This window comes from Corvus moneduloides, chromosome 13 (assembly GCF_009650955.1).
Source record: "Corvus moneduloides isolate bCorMon1 chromosome 13, bCorMon1.pri, whole genome shotgun sequence".
Classification (NCBI taxonomy): domain Eukaryota; kingdom Metazoa; phylum Chordata; class Aves; order Passeriformes; family Corvidae; genus Corvus; species Corvus moneduloides.
The window spans coordinates 449,165-470,957 of NC_045488.1; the positions used below are offsets into that span (position 1 = coordinate 449,165).

Consider the following 21,793-nt stretch of genomic DNA (forward strand, 5'->3'; position numbering starts at 1 on the left):
TTGCTCAGAGTTAATAATCTTCATTTATCAGCAATAAATTGTTTTTCAATTAGTACGAGTTTAAAATGAATTTATTCCTTGAAGTTCATAATACTTGCAGAATGAATCATCTACTAATTTCCTGTTACTTTTCTTTGCCTTGCGAGTCTTGCTCTGTTTTATTGTTTTACAATATGTTTAGTTTGAATTTAAAGAAATAATATCACTTAATAAAACTTCAATTTATTGTTACATTATCATACTACATATTTAGCTTTACACTGGCTAGATTGTATTTTTTTTTCATACTCCCCCAGGGAGTGCAAATTTTAAGAACTCTGTTACATGCTGCTAGCTCCATGAAAAAAAACTATTGAAACATGCCTAAAGAGTATTTTTATGAAGTCAGATCTCCTGAATAGCCAAAACTAACTCTATGCATAAAACCCTTGCTAGGAAAGGTCCAAATCATCAATAAATAATAGATAATTACTAAATAAACATCTAAATAGTATTTTGTTTGATCCACACTTTGTGTATTGCTTTCTCTGTTTGTGCTCTGCCTGAATCCTTTTCTCAATAGAATACTTTTTCTTGTATTTTGATGTGTTGATTAGCCCAATATCTGAGTGATTAGTAACAATAGTTCTGCTATTTTCTTCAAACTTTTGCATCTAAGCAAAGCAGAAATCCTAAAAATGACAATGTTATCTATAGATTCATTCTTAGAACACCCTAGGTGGTATGTAATTTTAAAACCCCCATGTTTTGATGTATTGAGTATACCAGAGATTTACATAGAAGTACCTGCTGTCTCAATTCAGAGGTTTTCTTGCTATTACTACCTGGTTTTGCAAATGTAGCATCAGGGTGATACTTACGTGTTTATCTTGGGGTTTTCAGTAGAGGTAAGTGAAAGACTGTCACTTCCATTCACTGCAGTGAGACTGACTCTGTTTGTCACCGTGTGGAAGGGTCTGTATGGACCTCCCTCAGCTGAGGAAGCAGGAAGAGCAATGTTACATCAAGTAATGCTGTCACTGTGGTGGGAGCAAGGCACCAGCATTGGAGGTGCAGCTCACAGAAGGCGAATGTTCAGCTTTGAGTCCATCCTTTAAGGCATGAAGTTTTTCTGGAACACTTGTTTCATGACTTTAACAAGAATGATAAATGGCTTGAGGCACTTCTGCTGAGAACGAAAAAAATCATGCCACTTTTAAGATAGCTGTCAAGCATAGAAAATTTTACCTCAAGCATTTAAAAGCTACACAGGTATCATTAAAAGAAACCGGGCTTTTAATGAGGTTGGTAGCCCTCATAAAATATGCAGTGTCTAACATTAGTCAAATCCATCTGTATGATCATTAAAAAAATCTTTACGAAAAATAGAGAAGAGCTCAGAAATACACTGAAAGTATTTCTTGTTGTGTTAATGCCACATTGATAAATTTAAATGTTACATGAAACCTCTGCTGTTTCAGAAGCATGCCTGCAATGGATGAAATGAAATTACTCTGCTGACAGTGATGTTATGGATCAAGTCTTTGATCATATTGATGGTCAAACATGCTGGAAAATTTTCAAACACTGTTTTGAGAAAAATTTTATGTAGTTATATATGCTCCAATATTTTTATAATTGGTGCCAACAATGAGCCTTCTAAATCTGTGGTAAACAGAAAGTATCACATGAGTTGAAGATTTTGTGAGGGGTGGGGTTTGGGTTGTCTGGTTGGCTTTTTTTTTTCCTGAGTAAACCTTTATTTAATATGTCTTAAAACTTTTCTCATCCCACCCAGAAATCAGGGATTAAACTGTTTAGAAGTCTTAAGGCTTAGATTTCATCGGGTGGCTGTGGGGAAATAAGTTGTATAGTTTTAATGAAACTTAGAGCTCTATCAAAGTAAATTTGGTCATTACTAAGATTTATGCTTAGATAATTGTAGAACCAACAATAATTATGATTTTGTGACCTTTTTGCCCTTGTAAAATTTAGTGATTTACAGTCTCTTTTGATATCTTTTTCATTTTCCCTGTCTCTTTATTGTTCTCTTTTTCTCTTTAGGTCATTGGTCAGAATTAGATCTGAGTGGGTGAATGTGGCCTAACTGATAAATCCTGTGGTTGTGTTTCATCTGCTGGAGGCCATGGTGTAGGGTCACAGTCATAGCAGTACTACATTCTTGTTTCTTTCTTAATGAATTTTGCGTAGCCTAAAGATCTGCAAATCTCCAAATAAGATTTAAACATGGATATATATGCCTTGTGGAACTTAGCACTTGGATTTGGGCGTATTTTTGTTTTAATTTGTCAGTCTTAAGTTAAAACTTAGCTAATGTTTTGCCTCTTTTTTTATTGCTTCTTATATTTTATGTGTGTAAGCCTCAGGTCAGTCTGTAGCTTGTAGTCGAATATTTCATAGCTCTCTAAATTTGAGTCATCATTCAGCAAATACTTATTGATGTAGAATAATAAAGGGTAGTGGAGCTTGGGAAAGTCTGTCTCAGAGTAAAGAAAAAAAAAGTGTCATCTTTTCCCCAATTTGCAGAAACTGAGGATGCCTGACTTGTCAGTATGTGAGGTGTATCTTTAGATTCATATGTATGCATACACATGTACATTTTTGTACTTTATGTATACTTGGAACATGTATGGAATTTAGCTGTACGTGTCTCTTCCCTCCAGTTGATAATTGATCTTCGTTCTTATTAATAAATAATATTTTATATGTATAAATATAAATATATATATATGAAGTGTAACTGAAAACTGATTGCTATGATCCAGTGCAGTCAGAAGAGTGCATGCCAGGGAGGGGTTTCATTCCAGACACTAAGGGGCAGATTCTCATTCCATCTTACAGATTGTGACCAAGGAGTAGATGGAAACTACGTGCCTGTCTTCCAAGTTCAGAGCTGGTACTTTCTTCCATTCAGCCCAGTTTAGCACATTTACTGTGTCTTAACAGTTCATGTTACAGGATTATTGTCCTTTACTGTTTGGAATAGTTTAGATGGAGTCAGGGAGAGAACAGGGGAGTTTCCATGTCCTTTCTTTTGGGGTCTTATGCCTGCATCAGAAATCCTGAGGTTAAGAACTGGCTGCATTGGGGAATTGTTCTTTTTACCCACATATGTAAAACAGCATTGTAAATTAGATTTCAGTAGTATTCTTAGTGTTGTTCTTCATTGCTTTCTTCAGCTGAAGGATGTTGACAGTAGTTCGCTAAGGCTCTTCTGAAAGTGTATTCTGAAGAATGTCAATAGCACACAGAGTTGGACGTGACAGAAATCTTCCAAATGCAAAAATCAGTAAGGAGGGTCTGCAAAGATGCATCACAGGGCATCTCCATTTTTAATCTCTTCCTACAAGTAAAATACCTTTAAAAATATTATTAGATTATTTTAATAGGCTGGGTTTTGTGTAATCTACCCCATTTCTATTTGCTAGATGGCATTTACTTTTGTCTTGGTATTAGTTGGAATATATATTCTTGAGGCAATGTTTGTTCCCTCTGTTTTGGGTCAGTTGATGTTGGAGTGGTAGCACTAGCAATAAGGAGAAATATTTCAAGCAAAGTGCTTGACAGCTGTCTTGGAGCAAGAATTGTAGAATTGTAAAATTCAAGCATTTTTGTAGCAAGGAATATAAAATTTCTGTATGCCTCACTCTACCAGCATAGAAGAAAGCATGTTGGGAGGGTTTTTTTCAGATGAAATAGGTATTTATGGAAAGGAAGATCTTAACAGAAAAAAAACCAACTAATGTTACAGATGGTACTTATGCTGAAAGGTAAGTTTTCTGTTTTGACTACTTGTAAAGAAAAGGATTTGTTGTCGACCACATGCTGGTTTTTAATAAAATCAATTCTGAAATAACTCCTCATTCACAGAGCACTGTTATGCTGTAAGAGTCATCTGAGTTACTAGGTCACAGCAGCACTGCAATATTGAGGATTTTCGATACTTCAGCTGTGACAGCAAACAGAAAGCACTGGAGCCTGATGATATGACAGGTCATGTGATGGCAGCAAATGCCTCGTCTTGAGACAGGAGAATATGCGTGACCTCTCCAGTAAAAATGCAGCATTCAGTACAAGCAGAACCCAGAGAACTGTGTGGGCAGCACTAACACCAAGAGACACAATTTGTAGTACTTGGTCCACAGGAAGAATAAGATGTTGTAACAGTCTCTAGCCAGTCGCATCTCGTGGTCTAGAGCTGCCCAGGAGAGTGAAATACTCCACTCTTGTCTGTTCCTGAGACTTGGTTGCCATGGTCACAGCTTTAGAGAGATAAAGACTTTCTTTTCCTGTGTTTTGTATGTATAGTAGGGGGTCATAGCGGTGGTGTTGCTGCCATGTAGACACCCCTATGTCTTCCTGTTCATCTGTCGTTATTTTGTGCTCCTCAATCAAAATCTTTTGGGCTTATTAGTATTTAAAATACTTCAGATTTGAGAGTGGATTTTATTGTTGTCCTCTTCCCTGTACTCTCATGTACAAGCTTTGTCTTTCCTTACTCTTTATTTTCCTTTAAAATCAGAGACAGCATATGCCCAACAAATAAGTTTCTGAACAATAACCACCCCACCCCAGTATTATTTTTAATAGACTGTTTGTGGTGATCAGAAAGTCTTTGTCATATGTATACAGATTTCTAAATCCTTTCCCCTTATGCTCCCTGTTTGTTTCTCTGAAAGATGTATTCAGGCATCACAGAATACAGTTCTCTTCCTATATTTTGTCTCCCTCAACTATTTGCTCTGTAAATGAGTAATTTGGGCTCTTCAGAAGGGTAAAGTTAAGCATATAATATAAATACTTCGTAGTACTTTCATAATCACACATTTTCCTATGCACATTTTGCCATTTTATTGCAGCTCCAGCTGTACACAGAAACCTGTACATACAGACGTTCACATACAGGGAACAAAATTGGGCAGTATATGCATGACAAGATGGGGAGTTTTTAAGAAAATCTTCTGGAAGGTGCTAATTAAAAGGGATTTGAGATAGCTGTTATGAATGATATAGAAATGATTTAAAGATGGAACTGAAGTTTTGAAATTGATTTTATGGTGTCATAGTGTTCTGTTAGTAAGAAACGAAACTGATTGTCCAGGGTATTTGCTATTCCGTGTTCCTGTCTATAAATGTGCTTTAAAAATAAAAATTAAAAAACCCCCAAACCTATTGTAACTTCCCTGTGTGAGAAGCCAAGTCCTGTTTCTTGCGTAGTGTGAACCCAGAAGAGATTTTTTCAGTTTAAAAGATGTTAATTTTCTCTTCTCCAAACTACTCCAAAAATGGTATGCTTGCAATGGCATCTCCTGACACAGTTGGAGTTCGCTAGTAGCAGAAATGTTCAGTAACCTAACAACCTGTTTGGTGGTTTCTCACATTGCATCTGGTAAGTCTATAATATCTAGAAGCATATCTGTCATCTATTTAAAATAAGATGTGTGTGTTAAATATGTAAAATATAAATTCATTTTCATGTACATTGAGAATACCTGTATATTCCATTCAGGCCGTTTCTTTGCAAGCTTAAGTTCTGCTGTCACATTTTCTGTATTTTTTACCACTTCTGGTATGTTTCTTTTTGTGTCAACTCAGATTTTTTTTTTTTCTTCAACCAGAAGTTGAAAAATTGGCTCTGAAGTTGCCAGAGAATAGCTCTGATATATGAAAAGTAACCCAAGTCTGTAGTATGGTAGCCTTAACTAAATTATATTCTATTATAAATCCAGTAGATTATCCCACAGAATGGTCTGACTCTGAGGCTGATGGTGAGGCACTCATATGCATCTGGAGCTAACAAGGTCTGTTTGCAAGTTCTGTCTAATACCAAAGACTATGCGTAATCAGGTCTTTGAAATTTAGTACCGTGCCCCCAAAAGTCTTGGATTTATTAAAAATTTATTGTAATTTCTCCTTAAAAGGAACATGATACCTGTTAATTTCACAAGGATGTTATGGTAGTCTTTCTGAAGCACTTGAGGTATCTGGAAGTGAGTTGCACTGACAAAAGTGTTACAGAAAACAGGGTTGGATGTATGAATGTGTGCATACAAATATTCACTGTGTAGTGGGCTTGCCACAGAAGTTGGTAGAGAAAGCTTAGTCCCCCCTATTTAACAGTAGGAAGAGCAATGATTTCTTTGGTGAATTTTGTTCATATTTTGCTCTGAATAATCTAGATAGTTCTATGGGGAAACAAGGCATATTTATAGCTTGAAAGGCTGCTTTACATCTGTAAAAGAGGCCAAAATAACATTAGCTGAGTGTCTGTATAATTTCCAAACTTCTTCACTTTGCAAAAGCTATAGTATTTTTAAGAATGTTTGCTCATGTCCAGTGTGAACTGTATAATCATCCCTTGTAGGCATCTGTGAAACAGTGCTTTTGTGTTCTGGAAATACTGAAATGTGTCAGTGCTGGGAGCTTTGTAGACAGTCTAACTATGAAGACCTTTTGGGCAACTTATTTTCCTTTCAGTAACCATTCTGTTCTGTAATGGTCCCTTGCACTGGCTGCAAGTCCTGGGGAAGAATTAAGAAAATGGCACATTAAAAACAATTTTGAGGCTTAGCCTTATTTCTTTCAGTGTAATATTACAGTAATCTGAGGTGTTCAACTGATTTTTATAGGGGAAAAAGAATCAGTTGCCCTATTTTCTTCTGCTCTGAATTCAAAGACTTTGTCATGTGAGTAGTAGAGGTGATACTGCAGTGAACAGAAATGGATGAGTTTCAGAGAAATAATTTCAGATAAAGAGATTTTATACACACGTATACACACAAACACTTATTGTATGAGATCCCTCAATCCCAGTCCAATATTTTTAGCAGGTGTTACTGATAGAACTTCAATGTTACACATTTTTTTCTTGTAGCAGTGAAAGGGAAAATTCATGTTGTATTACTTGAGGGTAGAAAGAATTCAGACTTAGGGGGAAAAAATTTCATGTTATAGCTGATATTTAATACTTGAAAAATCCTTCAGATGTGTTTTACCTCTGATATTTATAGGAAACATGCTATTTCAGCAATTTCTTTTAATTCCTATAGGAAATGTGTAGTATATAATAGTAGCTCATTTCAAATACATTTAAGCTCAGTTTATATATCTTTAATGTTAGTTATATTTAAATAGTATTACTAAAATTATTACTAAATAAAATTTTTACTAAAATAATATAACTGGGTATAACAGCCAGGGAATTTAGATTCCAGAGAGCCACACAAGCGAGGAAATAGTCTGAAACATAACATTCATATCCCTAATGACTAAGATACATCTATATCAGGTGTTTGCAAGCTACCTTTACATCTGACAATTTTTAGGAATGGAATGAAACAAATTCAGCTTTCCCTTGCTATTTGTAATCCAGAACACTAGAGGACAGCACTAAAATATTACATAAATGTGTTGTTGTTTACACTGTTAATAATACAGATGCTCTGGGAGGGCTTTGTAAGGAGGAAACCAATTGCTATTTTGAACAGTTAGGGCAAGTGATATTTTTGTGAATATTCTTGGCTCCCTTTGAAAACTGCATCTCACTCCACATGTATAAAATATCTGGAGTTTCTTGTGGTCTGAAACAAAGTTATTTGTTGCAGTGATTTCTTTAGCAATTAAGCTTTTTAAATTTAATTTTTTTGATAGCAGTAGTGTAGAATATATTTTTAATTGTAAAAATATAAAAATGTAAATAATGTAAAAAAAGTTATTTGCCTCATCTGTAAATATTTTCTGATTTATTTACTCACATGAAATGTACTATGTTAATACTATGACACCTGCACAAGATGTAATAGTATAGCTCCTTGAAAAAGTTATAACTCCTGTTGTGTTTCTCTAGGCACGTTGGAACGACATGAAACCGGTGAAACAGCACGAGCAATTCTTACTGCCATCGAAGATTCAGAATTCCTAGGGGCAGATGCTCTACTTCCTGTATCTCAAGAGTCAAAACAAAACAAGAATTCCGGATACAAACAGTCCAGCTTGTATAAGCATGGCATGGGCCCTTATCCTGCTCATACAGAAAAATCTTCAGATAAGGTAAGAGTGAAGAGTAGACTGTAACTCAAGAGCAGTGAGTTGTGATCCAAATTCTTTACCCTTTCACCTACTGATGTGTAAGTGGGATGGTAGCTTGGTTTTAAGTTTATAAAGGTTTCTTCTGGCTGGCTCAGTTTTTATGCCTTCAACCCCATTTCATGGACGAATGGGGAAAGCAGGCGGAGGGCCTGATGTAAGATCATCAGTAGATAATCTCAAAAGGATTTTCTCAGACTTATTACCTGTAGTTAGACCCTATTTCCTCGTGCTTCTAGCTTATGAGTGCACCTGTTAGTAGTACCCTCAGAACAAATGAATACACCTTACACCAATTCAAATGTGTATGTCTTGAGAACAAGCACACCATGATCCAATGCTATTGGTCTTTCACTGCTTTTCTAATGAGGCCACAGATTCCTCTTGTCATTCAGTGGTAGTTTTGGGCATGTGTTTTCTGTTAGCATCATCTCAGAATAGACTGCAAGTGCCTTGTTTTTACTAGTGTGATTAAATTTGGTACCTTATTGGTTAAAAAGAAGATGGTAATGCTCCTGGGAGGTACTGGGCTGCAAATAGGTATGACCATCTTCAGGAAAGATTTGGCTAGGGAGAGATTTGTATTTAGCTTTATCTAGAAATATTTTTCTACAGAGATCATTAAACCAAATAATTGTGACTGATGGAGATGATGTGCACTTTCTTTTTGTTTCTGATAAGTAATAGAAGGAAATAAGATGCTTAAAGTAGAGTTAATGTGCCATTAAAACTGAGAAAATGAGTACAGAGGCACCAAATCATGAGAAGTAAGGTTGAAAATGTAATAGTCTCTCTCTTTTCATGTGGCCTAGAGATATCTGTACTTTTATCAGGTATTTGCAGGTATTTAAAAAGTCTGTATTTTCTATTTGTAAAACTGATTATTAAAACTGTCTAATTTAATATGATCTCAAATTCAATGAGATGGGTATTGCCTTTTTCATGTAGGAAAAAAAAAATGGTGCAAACCTGTTTTCTTACACCATGTTTGTTCATCAGGAGGTAATATATTCACTAAACTCTTCATCAGAGTGTATCTTAAGAGAAGGGCTCTCATGTTGTTTGTTCTTGCTTACCAGTTTTTAATTAATGGGGTTTGGGAATTCTGTTCTCTGCAATAAACAGAGGAAGTCATGTCTGCTGTTCCTCAACCCTCAATGTACGTAGAAGGTATTTTACCACAAGTATTGAGAATGAAAAATGCTTCCCTCAACTAAAATGTGGAAACAGCCTTCAGAATGGTCTCTGGCCTTTTTTCTGGCTTTATTAATTATAGGAAATGAAGTACCAGGTATTTCAAAACTGTCTGATAAAATATAGCGTGATCCAAGTCCTCACTCTTGAATTTTATGGTATTTTCTTCATTGAATCTGCAAATTTACATATAACACTGAGTTTATAATGATTTTCGTTTAACTCTTAAAATTTTTCTTTGACCTTTTACTAACCTTAGTCTGAGTTCTAAAGTTATTTTTGATCCCATTTTCTGAAAAGTCTTATTAGAGCGTAATCCTGCTGAGCATGTTGTGGGGCAGATGGTGCACTAGTTGGCCATTGACACAGAATCTGATCTCCCTGTTAGTTTGTTAAATGGAATAGTTTCTTCTTGCCTTTTTAAATAGGAGCAAAAGAAAAAAGTTTTGATAGTAGTTTGGTGAGTAGTTTTAGGTATGTCTATTAAATTGAAAATTCCATGGGTTTAACAAGGTGGGAGGAAGGAAAATGTGCTGGTTATGACATATGGGAAGAGAGTTTTTTGTAAACTTTCAAGTGCAGAATTTAACATGCTTTGGGAATTATCATGATCTTAAATTTGGAGAAATATCACAACAGGAAATGGTGGAATTGTGATGATTTGTAGTGCCTTTCTTCGATCTGATGCGCATCTTGCCTGCTCTGATTTCTCAAAATAATATTCTATTTTCTTGTTTAAATATTGTTCATGAATTATCTTGTTCAAATGCAAACTTACTAAGCATACTGTTGATGTCTCTTAAGACTTCTTCTGTTGAAATTTTTTTTTTAGTTTCACGTTCTTTGTCATTACAAACCTGTTAGGTTTGTCTAAATTCATAATAAATTAAGTTCTGTACTTGAGAAAGCACTTTTCATTCATCAAACATATGTCATCCGGTGCATTCAGAGTTTCTTCCCAATTGCATCTGCTTTAGAGAGGATTCTGTGGATTGGTGTGGGAGATGCTGGAGGCTAAATGTATATAGTGTAGGTGAACCTGGGGAAAACACAGCAATGGAGGTCCCCTTAATGCTATTGCAGAAGCCCAGGGCTGGCTACACAAAAGGAGTGTGGAACTGCAGCTTTTTTAGCACTGTTCTGTTATTGCTGAAATGAGGGCTTGTTTTTAAGTCTGCTGTTTTTCTTAAGTTTTGTGCAGGAAACTGTTCTTTAGGTTTTTCAAAAAGTGCACACTTGACTCTTTTGCATCACTGTGTTTTAGCATCTTGAGATATTCTGGAAGCTGAGATCCCATGTAGTTAGTGAGAGGATTGTGGGTGTCAGACTTCAGCATTCCATACCCTATTAATTAAAGTATATAATTACTATGCACATGAAACTATCACAAAACTTTCGGATTATCAGAGGGTTTTAATATAGAATGATATTTCATTACCAATTTCCTTCTTTGGCAAATTGTGTATTAGAAATTTAACAACATACTGAATTGTTAATAACTTTTCTATCAAAAAACCCCACCATCATCAATTTTAGCATATATTAATGAACTCAATTTCAGAAGATTTATGTGACAGGAAAAATGAGTGGGTAGGTATTCTGTCCTGTAGGTATTGTGAGTGGTCCTTTTGTATGAGTGATCCACATGAAGATTACAAGTAAGATTAAGCATTTATTCTTACTATTATTACTTTTTTTTTTACCATTCATATTATATTTAAGATGAAAGAACATTTTCAAAATAATGGTCTCTCTTTCCTCCATCCTAAGAAAGAGATAAATATCCTGACACAGTAGTCCAGCTTCAAAGGCTTTCTTTCAAAACGTTTGCCATCATGTAAATCACAGATACAAAAGCAGAATGTTTTGATTTCATGGTGTTTTGACCATTTTAATTCTTTTATTGTGCTGCACGTGCCGGTGGGAGTACCAATAACAGATGACTGTGACAAATGCAGTTAACACAAGATCCATATTAATGTTGTAAAATCCCCTTGATATGTTTAAACAGATTTTAATTATTTTTAATGTCAAAAGACCCAAAATATATAGCTTAATAGTTCTTCAAGAAAGCTTTACTTAATATGTGAATGTAAAACCCTCTCATAAAAATGAAACTTTTATATCAGCCTTAGTCATTGACATAGGGTATTCATCAAGTCAGCAATTTGTGTGGCAAAGTGCCATTTGAATAGTGTATTGTTAGAATACTTATGGTCCACTTGACAAGGGCTCTTGCTGTAAATAGTGCAATTTGACTCCAGCTGTTAAAGAGTGGCTTTGACAGCAGCCAAATAGAATGGAGATGCTTTACTGCACCGCAGAAAAATCAATATTGGGTTCTTGTTCATGGTAACCTGTTTTCTCTTTTTTTTTTTTTCGGATTTATACAAGACTATCTAGAGTTCATTTGCGAAAGTTTAAATATTATTTTGAAAGTGAGGCTGTTTTATCTTCAGATTAATGTTGGTGGTGAATGATGCTTGTGTTTAGTTAAAAAGAAAAAGACAGTGCTTTGTGGATTAGATAAAAATGTGATGATGCACCATTATTTCAACTCCGTTTATAGGGATGGATGTTAGGATGTGGTTGCATAAGTTGTGTAACTAATGACAAAAAAATGTTCTTTTCTTTCTCTTTGTGTTTGTTTTCTTTTTGCAGTGCCACTGTAGTGTCCATGTCGATTTTCTAAGTATAGGGTTTTTTTAAAGCAGGTTTCTTTGTTGTTCTCCCTGCTACAACCCCCACAGATGTTGACAATCTGTAGTGCCATTGTAGATTTTCCTGAAGCATGGTCTTGCTAGTGCTGAACAGTTTTCCAGCAGTATTCAGTGACACAAGGTTGCTATGATACCTGGCCAGTAGCAATAGGTGTTGAATCACTGGTCTTAATTACAATAGAATCCACACTAGACTGTGCTCATGGTGTTTATATGGAACTAGCTCTCATTATACCTTTAAGTCATAGTTCTATTTGAAAATTGGAGCTGTGTGAAAAACTGGTTTTAAAAATAAATTGAAATGTTTCAGTGCGTCATATGAAGATTTCATTGATGCACATAAAAAGCTGGATATGTCTGGGAATTGTTTTCCTGATGTTCCAGAAATGGTTCATGTTGGAAAGTTTCCTACCTTTTCAGCTTCAGTCTTTTGGATATAAATCTGTGTTTTTCATGCACTAATATTTCTAGTGATTTCAATAACGTAATCAGAATGGTCTGGGTAAAAACACTGGAGGGAAGAGCAGCTTATAAAATCTGTGCAATAGCTGCTAAACCTTGAAATATTAAATTATACTACTGGAAATCTAGATCAGAAAAGGACATTTTTACTGTGTGTATATGACAAGGCAAAGATGGGGGAGAGAAATGGATACATTCATATGTGAACTTTTAAAAGTATATGTATTTTTGATATATTAACTCAGCAATTTCTTAAAATACCTTGTGTTAGGAGTTCTAAAAAACTTGATATTCGCTTATATAATAGCATGTATATTCTGCTCTGAACAAAAATACGTAAAGGCAAGAATGTCCAGAAGTTATAAATAATAAACGTATCTACTTCGTTGCTTCAAAGAATAAGTGAACCACAAATGAAGACAGTAGGGCAATAGCAGCTATTTGTTTTAGTATAGCAAAGGAAGCAATTTGAAAATAAAATTGTTATTGGAAGATTTGAAAATCACTGCTAGTTAAATCTTACTGATGGAAAAATTGACAGAAAAATAGAAATAATATACAAGCACAAATACCAAATAATACTTAGCAAATAGGTAATCAGGAGTGATACCATAAACAGTGGTGTCACAGACATGAATTCCTTTAATTTCTTTCCTTTTATAATATCTAGAGCCTTACTATGGTGAATTACGTATCTTGATGATTTTTCTGAAGTGGATTATTAGGCACAAAGCAAAATGAAAGCAGTAGAATATTTGTCATTAAAGTTGGTAACATCACATTGCTGCTGCAAGGGTATTTCTTTTTTTTGTTCTGGGACTAGTGTTCAGTAGCTATATTTAGTAGTTTATTAAGTAAGTGTAACAGGAAAATGAGTGAAGAAGAAAGGACTCAATATATACAGATTTTTTTTCTCTGTAATTCAGTTGCAAAGCCTTTTAGTACTACATTTCCTGTGAAATTTCACAATTAAGTATTTTATCAAGGGACCAAGATAGCAACATAACTACAGTGAAGTAATAACTTTGGAGTTATGAGACTAAATTTGTACCAGTTAAAAAGAATTATGATCCTGAGGGATATTGATAGCTTTGACCACATGCCATCTTTGATGGAAGTTACTGTAGTTTTTGAATTTCCCCACCAAGTCAAGAGTTTGTTGATTTGTGTTTTCTCCATTGACTGCCTCAAAGCAAAATTAAACCAAAAAGTTGCCATTGTGATATTGTGGCACATTTTAATCTTGCAGATGTGGATAGCAATTAACACAGGATGACAGAAATCTGACGTTAAGTCTTAACTACTTATTTCAATGCTTTTGACACTGGTTCTTTTCTACTGTTACTGTAGTGAAGCTGACTGACTTAGAACTTTTTTCCCTTCCTAGACAACTAATTGGAAAACATACAGTTTCTGTCTTATGGAAACGGTGTTCATGATATCGTATTTGCCACATAGGACTGTTTCTTTTAGGTCTAGGTGTGGAGCTGGGCACAATTTGAATTTTCCTATCTTGGATGTTATCTTTACTACTCTCTAGTCTGGAAGGTGTGACTTGTTCTGTAGATAAGCCTAATTGATCTTCCTTCTAAGTGTTCTACCTAATTCTAAAATAAATTACGTAATCTTTGTTATAACCTTTTATATTTTCATGTTGTTCAGTGGTGTTCTTTAAATTCTTCACAATTCATGATAGTCGTATGGTGGAATCTTTACCCTTCTGATAAGCATCTTTTCTGTTTTAAACATTAATTCCTTGGCCTCTTATAGTTAATTTAGTATTGTTTTAGTGAAGAAAAATTGTAACAAGAATTGAGTGAATTCAGTGTGAGACCTTTTCCTAGGTTTCCACCTCACACATCCATTAAAATAAAGAAAAAAGTAACTTTTTCAGAAGCACATCATCATCTTACATGCAACTTTAGAAATAGGAATTGCAGCAAACAAACGTTACCCTGCAAAAGAAAGACTTGCTATCTGCTAGCTTCCTTCTGATAGCTAATTGAAACTCTTGTCTTGGTTACACAGCAGAAATAAAATCCTACGTTAACCTATTCTTTGATTTCAAACAAAACAACAGCAGTGGTTATTTGTATATTAATTCTCAAATGTTAATTTGTTCTAGTGGTCAGATTTGGTTCTTGTAATACTTACAGGAAAGGATGACTCATCCAAGCAGACATCTGAGAATGTTTATTTCCAAATACTGTCCTTTAGGAAGCCTCTGCAGTAAGATTGAACAGCTTGGAAGGAAAGAACAGTTTGAAATCTGTGTGTGCAGAAACTTAGCTTCTCTCCTGATACATTCTAGAATGCTATAGGATCTGAAGAAAGTCCAGCTTGCCTATTCTTGAATTTTTAAGAATGCCACTTTCTAGAGCACAGAGGATTTTTGGTTTATTCTTTTTCTATAGTAGAAAGTCACTTGCTTGTGAATTGATCTACAACTTTTATGAAGATAAATTTTCTGGGTGGGACTCTTATAATTCAAGATGGGAAATGCACTGTCAGAACAGCCCAGAGAAAATACGTTGTTTCGTTTGAAGTCAGCACTCAGACATGTATTGCTAACTTAATTTCTATTTACATCAGTCCTTCTTAGGATAAAGCAATATTCTCAAGCTCCTGAAAGGTCCTGTTGGCAGTATCTCTGTATTCAGCATTATGTCTCACAGGTATTTGGATGTTCATTCATCCGGTAAATTGTTCAGTATGATAATTCCTAAATCCTGAGCCAGCAGTCTGTGGCTTTGGATTGCTGTGGCATTACTTGTCCAGTTGATGATCAAGGAAACTTTGGAGATGTTCCATCTTTTCTTCTAAAGTGCTGAGTGAGAATGAAAATTTTTCACTACCACCCATCTCTGAGCTGCAAATATTTCTAAAGATATGGTTAGGAAATTTACTTTTACATTCAAAATAAGTTAATATATTAAGATGTAGGCAGAGTCTTTGAATATCGAGTGTGTAAATAATACTTAATTTAAAAACCATCTTATTCCTTCCTTCTATCTACTTTTCATGGCACAGAGACTGTCCATATCAGAAATGGATCTTAGTTTGGGATGAGTGGATCTACAGTTCACTTTTATATTCTTTCTATGATAAAATTATTAGACAAGATTTTGTCAAAAGTATTGTGTTTAGAATTGCCTTTCATATAGTGTGCCCAGACAGGCATATGAATTCTAGAACAAAGCAGAAGTTGTCTGTAAAAAATAGTCTGTACATTTCTTCAAGTATTTTTCTGAAAAATAAAGTGTATACTTGTTTTCCTGGTGTTGAGAACCTATGAAGAATATTCAGTATATTAATTTTACTTGCCTGTTGTTCTTTGGTATCTTTTAAAGATTTGTCTCCAGAATCACTTTTACATGTACACTGTAATTAAATCCAGTAGAAAACTCTGTCGAGTGTTTGTTATGGAGAGAGAGCATTAACTTTAAAACAGAATGTGCAAAACATTAAATTTTCATACCAGGCCTCTACATTGAGCAATAGATGTGTTAGCAGTTCTTCCCGAACAATTGAAGTGTTTGTGCCCAGTAGATCCATCTGGACAACAATCTGCCTGACAGTAGCCTTCCATATGTGATAAAAACAGGGTTTATTTAGTTGCTTAGACTATTCATCACACAGCTTGAGCCTGAAGACTCCTTGGCTTAATTACTTACATTGTGCCACAGATGCATCCGGAGTGAGGCTGCAGTGGCTGTTCAAAGTGCCATGAAGATGGCAAAGCCTTCCACTGGGATTTAAAAAAAGAAAAAAGAAAGATGACAATGTTGGGGGGGAAAGAGGGTGACTCTGCTTGTGTTGCAATTAAGCTGATAGATAAAGACTGGTGCAAACTCAAGAAATATTGTAGCCTTTTCTTTATGGGCGGTGGATTCTTAGGAGGATCTGGCATCCTCAGTAATATGACCAGAGTTGTCAGGAATACCATAATAAAGGTCATGCAAGGTAAGTTCCAAACAGCTTATTTGTATTAGTTCATATGGGAACATTCATCATGAATTGACAAATTTGTTTGGGACTGCATTGTCCAAGTGATGAAGCCTCAGGTCAAGCAAAAATTGCATGTGAAAGCAAACTGGGGCACTACTACCGACTCCAGGGTTTTTCAATATAGTCCTTTATATATGAGTACAGAGCTTTAAAAAGGGTAAATGAATAAGAAAAAAGTTCTGAATGCCTCCATCAAAGGGATCCTCTGTCCTATGACTAGGTGAAGTGTCTGGAGGTAAGGAAATATGAATGACCTTGGGATAGGGACCCCATAACTGTGTGATACTCACCCTATGCACGAGGCCAGCATTGCTTTGTAGCAGGTAGGCCCAGCCTCTTTGTGCACTTTGGGGAGACCATGGATTCTCTTAGTGACAGAAACTCTTCACATGCTCCTTAAATTCGAAGCTCAGGACGTAGGCAGGGTTAGACAGGGGTGTGATGTGTGGACTGCTGATAGGAGCTAATATTGGATTAGGAAGTGCACGTGGTTTTTATGTGGAGATGAGAGTGTAGCTCATAATTTGCATCCTTTCTTCCTCGGCAGGTTCTTTTAGAGATGGTGTATGTTTAAGTGCTATTTCAATTGTATACTTGCTGCTTGTAACTATTTTTAAATAAGTGCATCTTTGCACGTATCCTGGATTGCTCATCCTTTCAACAGAGCAAGAAAATAAGATAGCTGTGTATTTGCAAAGAGGTTATGAGCTGAAGAAAGTAGGTTTGCTGATGGGATTTACCTGAAATAAGACATCATTCAATGCTTAGATTATTTTTAACTTATAAATACCTAAATAGGATTGAAAGACCATATTTCTATCTAATTATTAACATTTCTTCAGGCATGAACCTGAGAATTTGAAGTTTCTTTTTGGGAAGGCTTGGACCTTCATTTCAGATTTCTGTCTTACATTTCTTAAAGTCCTTGCTTTTTAAATTATTGCATCAAAATTCTAGTCATAAAATACATGAGTGTTCTGTACTCTCCAACTGCCTTAGTACTCTTCCACTGAATGGTGTTTGATCATGTGCTGTATGCTGTACTGTTGTGGGAAAAGGTTATACTAATTTTTCTTCTTGCTCGTCTTTTAATGATCTACGTAATTAAATTAGGCTTTCTAAATTTGGAAGTGACTTAATACTAATAGGTGTGTAAATTACATCAAATTTTTAGTTTTTTATTTGGAAGGCAAATCCAAAAAATACAATTTCCTAGTAGATAAAGAGTTGTTCTGTTCATGGTGTAGGTTTAAGATGTGCTATTTGAAATCCGAGGTTTTTGTGGAACTTGCTAACAATATTTTATGCTCATAAACCAGTTTGAAGCCCCAAACACAATTTCATTTATCTTTATATTCTAAGCTTTATAGAGTCTACAAAAGTGTCCATCTGTTCAGTCGAGATTGCTTCAAATAGTGAGTGGTCAGAGACTTAGCTGATAAAGGTCAAAGAAGCCTCTTGACCCCGTGATTCTTGCCAAAGCAATTGGAGCGTAGGGACTGATATACAGTTAGATACAGCTTGCTAACGTGAGCTCCACTTTAATTGGTAATGATAGCAAGAATACACAGTAAAGTCATTGCTGAAAGAAAACAAAAAGTATCCAATATAGTAATTTATTACCAGTCAGTGGGTTTCACACACTGGGTTGTTTTACCCCTGCAGTGGTCAGAGAAAGCAAAAAGGTACTCTAACACTTAACTGAAAATGGATGCCCTGCTGCTATCAGAGATGCATGGTGGTCAAACGATTGCCTGTGCCATTAGCTTGGTAATGTTTTCTCTATTGTAAACTCAGCTCCCCATGTTCTTCCTGTGCATCAGCTGCAGATTGAAGGCTTTCTCGTTTGTCTTCTATTTGTGCTGCCAATCATCAAGCTGCTGTTCACCAAGCACATTTCAAGGAGGCAATTTTTTTTACTCCTATCGACTACCATCTCTAGCAACTGAGGGCTCAGAGGATTTAGAAATAAATGTAATGCTTTAATTTACACTGTGCCAGCTATTTTGCGCATTGTTTATGTATTTGTTTTCTGTGACAATTCTATGAGACAATTATAGGTTTCCTATTTTACCAAAACTATGCATGAGATCCATGTTTTGGGGACACATTTGCAGGTACTTATGCTACTATTTTCATTAGAAAGGTTGAAGAGAAAATGTCTTTGCGAGTAAAGATAATTTTTAACCGAGTCAATAGTTAAAAATACACCAAAAATGCAAACCCAAACCCAACAAAAGCTAACGCAGATATTCCTTCCCACCATCAAGGATAAAACGTTATGTAGAATAAAATAGAGCTATTGTTGGCAGTATAAGTTACTGTATAAAGCCCTTAGGTTTGGTAGCCGTGCTTCAGTTAACAGTTCTTCAATCTCCACAAAGTATAGCAGGAGGGTAAGAGTAGCTAAATAGCTTTTACAAGCAGTTGGGTGATGTAGTTTATTTTTGTGAGCCCAGAGCCAGACCAGTGATGAGGTGTGATTCTGAGATGTTATGACTTCTGAACTTCTGTTGACAATCCAGTGACTGGCCTGATCAAGACACAGAAAATTCTTAACTATCAATAAATTTTGTTTGACAAATTCTACTACCCTCCCCTTTCATTTCTGTAACAGGTTCTCCACTTTTTAGTTTTATTAAAAAAAATAGTTTATTGTCAATGTTAATGATTGCTACAGAGTTAATGAAGTGATTCACATGTGTAAATAGTCTTTAAAGTTTCTATTTTCTTTGTAGTGTAACAAAAAGTTAGACTACAGTAAAGACAAATGACAAAAAAAATTCTAATTTCATTGAAATAAGCACATTGATATTGCATTATCAAACATCATTGTGGTATTTCAGAAATTATATCAAACTTCCTAGAGACTATAACATGTGGTGGTTTTAACAATTCTATATTGGGTTTTGTTTAAAAAATCTTGTTGGAAAATGCACAGTAGAAGTGGATATTCTTCACTGAGCAAACAGTAGGATGGTGGTATTTTACTGGTTAAGTTTGCTTTACTTTATTAATAGTATGTATATTTAATAATGAAACAATTACTCTTTAAAACTCCTTCAGATAAGACTTATTCTTTTATAATGTACCTCAGTAGGCTGTTGTATTGTATCTATATTAAAAAGCAATGGCCTAATTGCTGTCAAAATAGAAAAGTACATACCTTCAAAAAACCAAAGCAAATCAGAAATAGAAAATCCCTGACCTCAAGAAAAATAAAAGAGCAGTGTACCCTCTATGAATGAAAGAACCTTCCAGTCTCTTTGGCAGTATTTCAGTTAAGCTCTACACATTCTCCTCCCCAGTCTCCCCCTGACTAATCTACCTAAAAATTCCCATTAAAGTAAGTTCTTCAATTTCTGTCTAATATTTTATTGAGCCTTTGCAGGTGGCAAGCAATGGATAAAGGAGGAGATTGAACTTGTTCAGTGTTAATGGATCAAAATATGTTCTTTCAAAAGGGAAAGCTCAAAGGAACAGAATTAAATCCCATGAATATTGCATAATTTACAAAACTTATTTAGAATCAACATATGAGCTATCATCAACAGGATAGCTCACACATGCTTCGTACAACATGATTCATTCTGCAGGCACTGGGAACTTTGGGACCAATTTTCTGTCACTTTTATCCTGTTATGTTAGGGGTAAATTGAGAGTGCAGTGGATAAAGAAGGCCGAAAGTCTGGAAGAAAAGTCACATTTAATACTTCAGTACTCTTTTGACATAGGAGTTGCTACTACTTGCGCTGTGAGAACTGAGCAACTTCTATTCAGTGGTATCAAAGTGGCATCTGAGTATATTTTGAGTCTTGTTTGCCTTCTAGAATTTCTACTTTGTGATTTTACCACTTTATTTCCTTTATGTAAAACGAATGTCAAGACCATTCTTGTCAAATCTGTTTTTAGTACAAAACCCACAATAGAATACTTCTGGTAAAGAAAGCAGGTATGTGGAGAAAGTACATACATATGAGGAGTTGCAACAGTATGGGAATCCCTGCCAGCTAATGGAAGTGTGTATTTTAAGTGGAATACCATTCCCAGAACAGGTTGGATCCCAGTGGAAAAGGCCTTTAGAGATGAGGAGGCAGCTAGGTAAAATAACACTTGAATTGTACTTCCCATGAAATTTTTATGTGATATGTCTGTCTTAAATCTGTTAAAGATAATGGCATGTATTGATGCAGTTGGGGGCCACAGAAAGCCCAGCCCCCTGCTGCCCCCTTCCCATACTCATTGGGAAATTTTTCCTTGGGTACTAAGGTAAGAATGAGTAAAGGGGGAAAAGGTGTAGAAGAACGGGGTTGTAACTTTTGGAGCAGTGATGAATTGCATGCCAGAAAACTGGAACAGGCTTCCTAGAGAGGTGTACAATGCCCCAAGCCTGTGAGTGTATAAGGGGCATTTGGACAATGTCTAGTTGGACTAAATGATCCTTGTAGGTCCCTTCCATCTGGAATAGTCTGTTCTAACTCTTGTCTGATCCTGGCTCAAACATCTTCAGTGGCAAACTGGAGAGGTGTTAGGGGATACCAGCCATGCATGGAAAACAGCTTTTCATTTCAAAGTCTCCCTGTGCTTTCCTGGATGTAGAAAGCTTGTTCTGCTGTGGGGCAGTGATGCACAAGAGGTTCACAAGTCTCAGGATATAATTTTAGTCTGTTGTCAGACTTTTTGTTTCTTTAAAGCTAACAGTAGGTTGTCTGTTACTGTGCAGATACTGTAACAAAGAAATATCTATGGACAGATTCTTGATGGATGTTTCAGAGATGTTTATTTCCCCAGCTGCATGGCCGGGGCTCTGCCGAGGAGCTGCGGCAATCACGGACCCGAGGGTCCTTCCCGCGCAGGGAACACGCAGGAACATGCAAGGGAACACGGAACAACCGGTGGGGAACGAGGCTGCCCCGGGGCAGGGAAACGCCGTGCCTCCCCTCAGAGCCCCTCCCAGGGCTGCATGGCAGGGGCAACGGCCCCTGACAGTTGTCCACGTCAAAAATAAAATTTAGAACTAGAAATGGTTAAACTAGAAAAGAAAAGCTGAAATGTGTGATGTAAATACCTGTTAATCTGCTTTTCAGTAGTCAACAAATGCTGTTTCCAGCTCTCTAGTTTGTAGTTAGTTCTATGTGTTTCCTTCCGTTCCCTGTAATCTTCTGTTACTGGGAATAACTTGCACATACTTCCTAAATAGCATTTTATGTCTAAAGCTTTGGATGCCCACCTGCTTTCATTGAAATGAAATGCCTGTGGCAGAGAGCTAAGATAACTTGGCAGACACTTTTAGGATCAATGTCAGTAAACTTTCATATTGCCAA

General features: G+C 35.8%; 1 protein-coding gene across 4 annotated transcripts in view; it reads left to right on the plus strand.

Moving 5' to 3' along the window:
* WDR72 (WD repeat domain 72) overlaps nt 1-21,793 on the plus strand; it is a 103,078-nt gene that overhangs the window by 28,588 nt on the left and 52,697 nt on the right. For all 4 annotated transcript variants that reach the window (XM_032123224.1, XM_032123223.1, XM_032123222.1 and 1 more), the window contains exon 14: nt 7,847-8,049. In XM_032123224.1, coding sequence (XP_031979115.1) covers nt 7,847-8,049 — 203 coding nt within the window. The remainder of the gene's footprint in view (nt 1-7,846; nt 8,050-21,793) is intronic.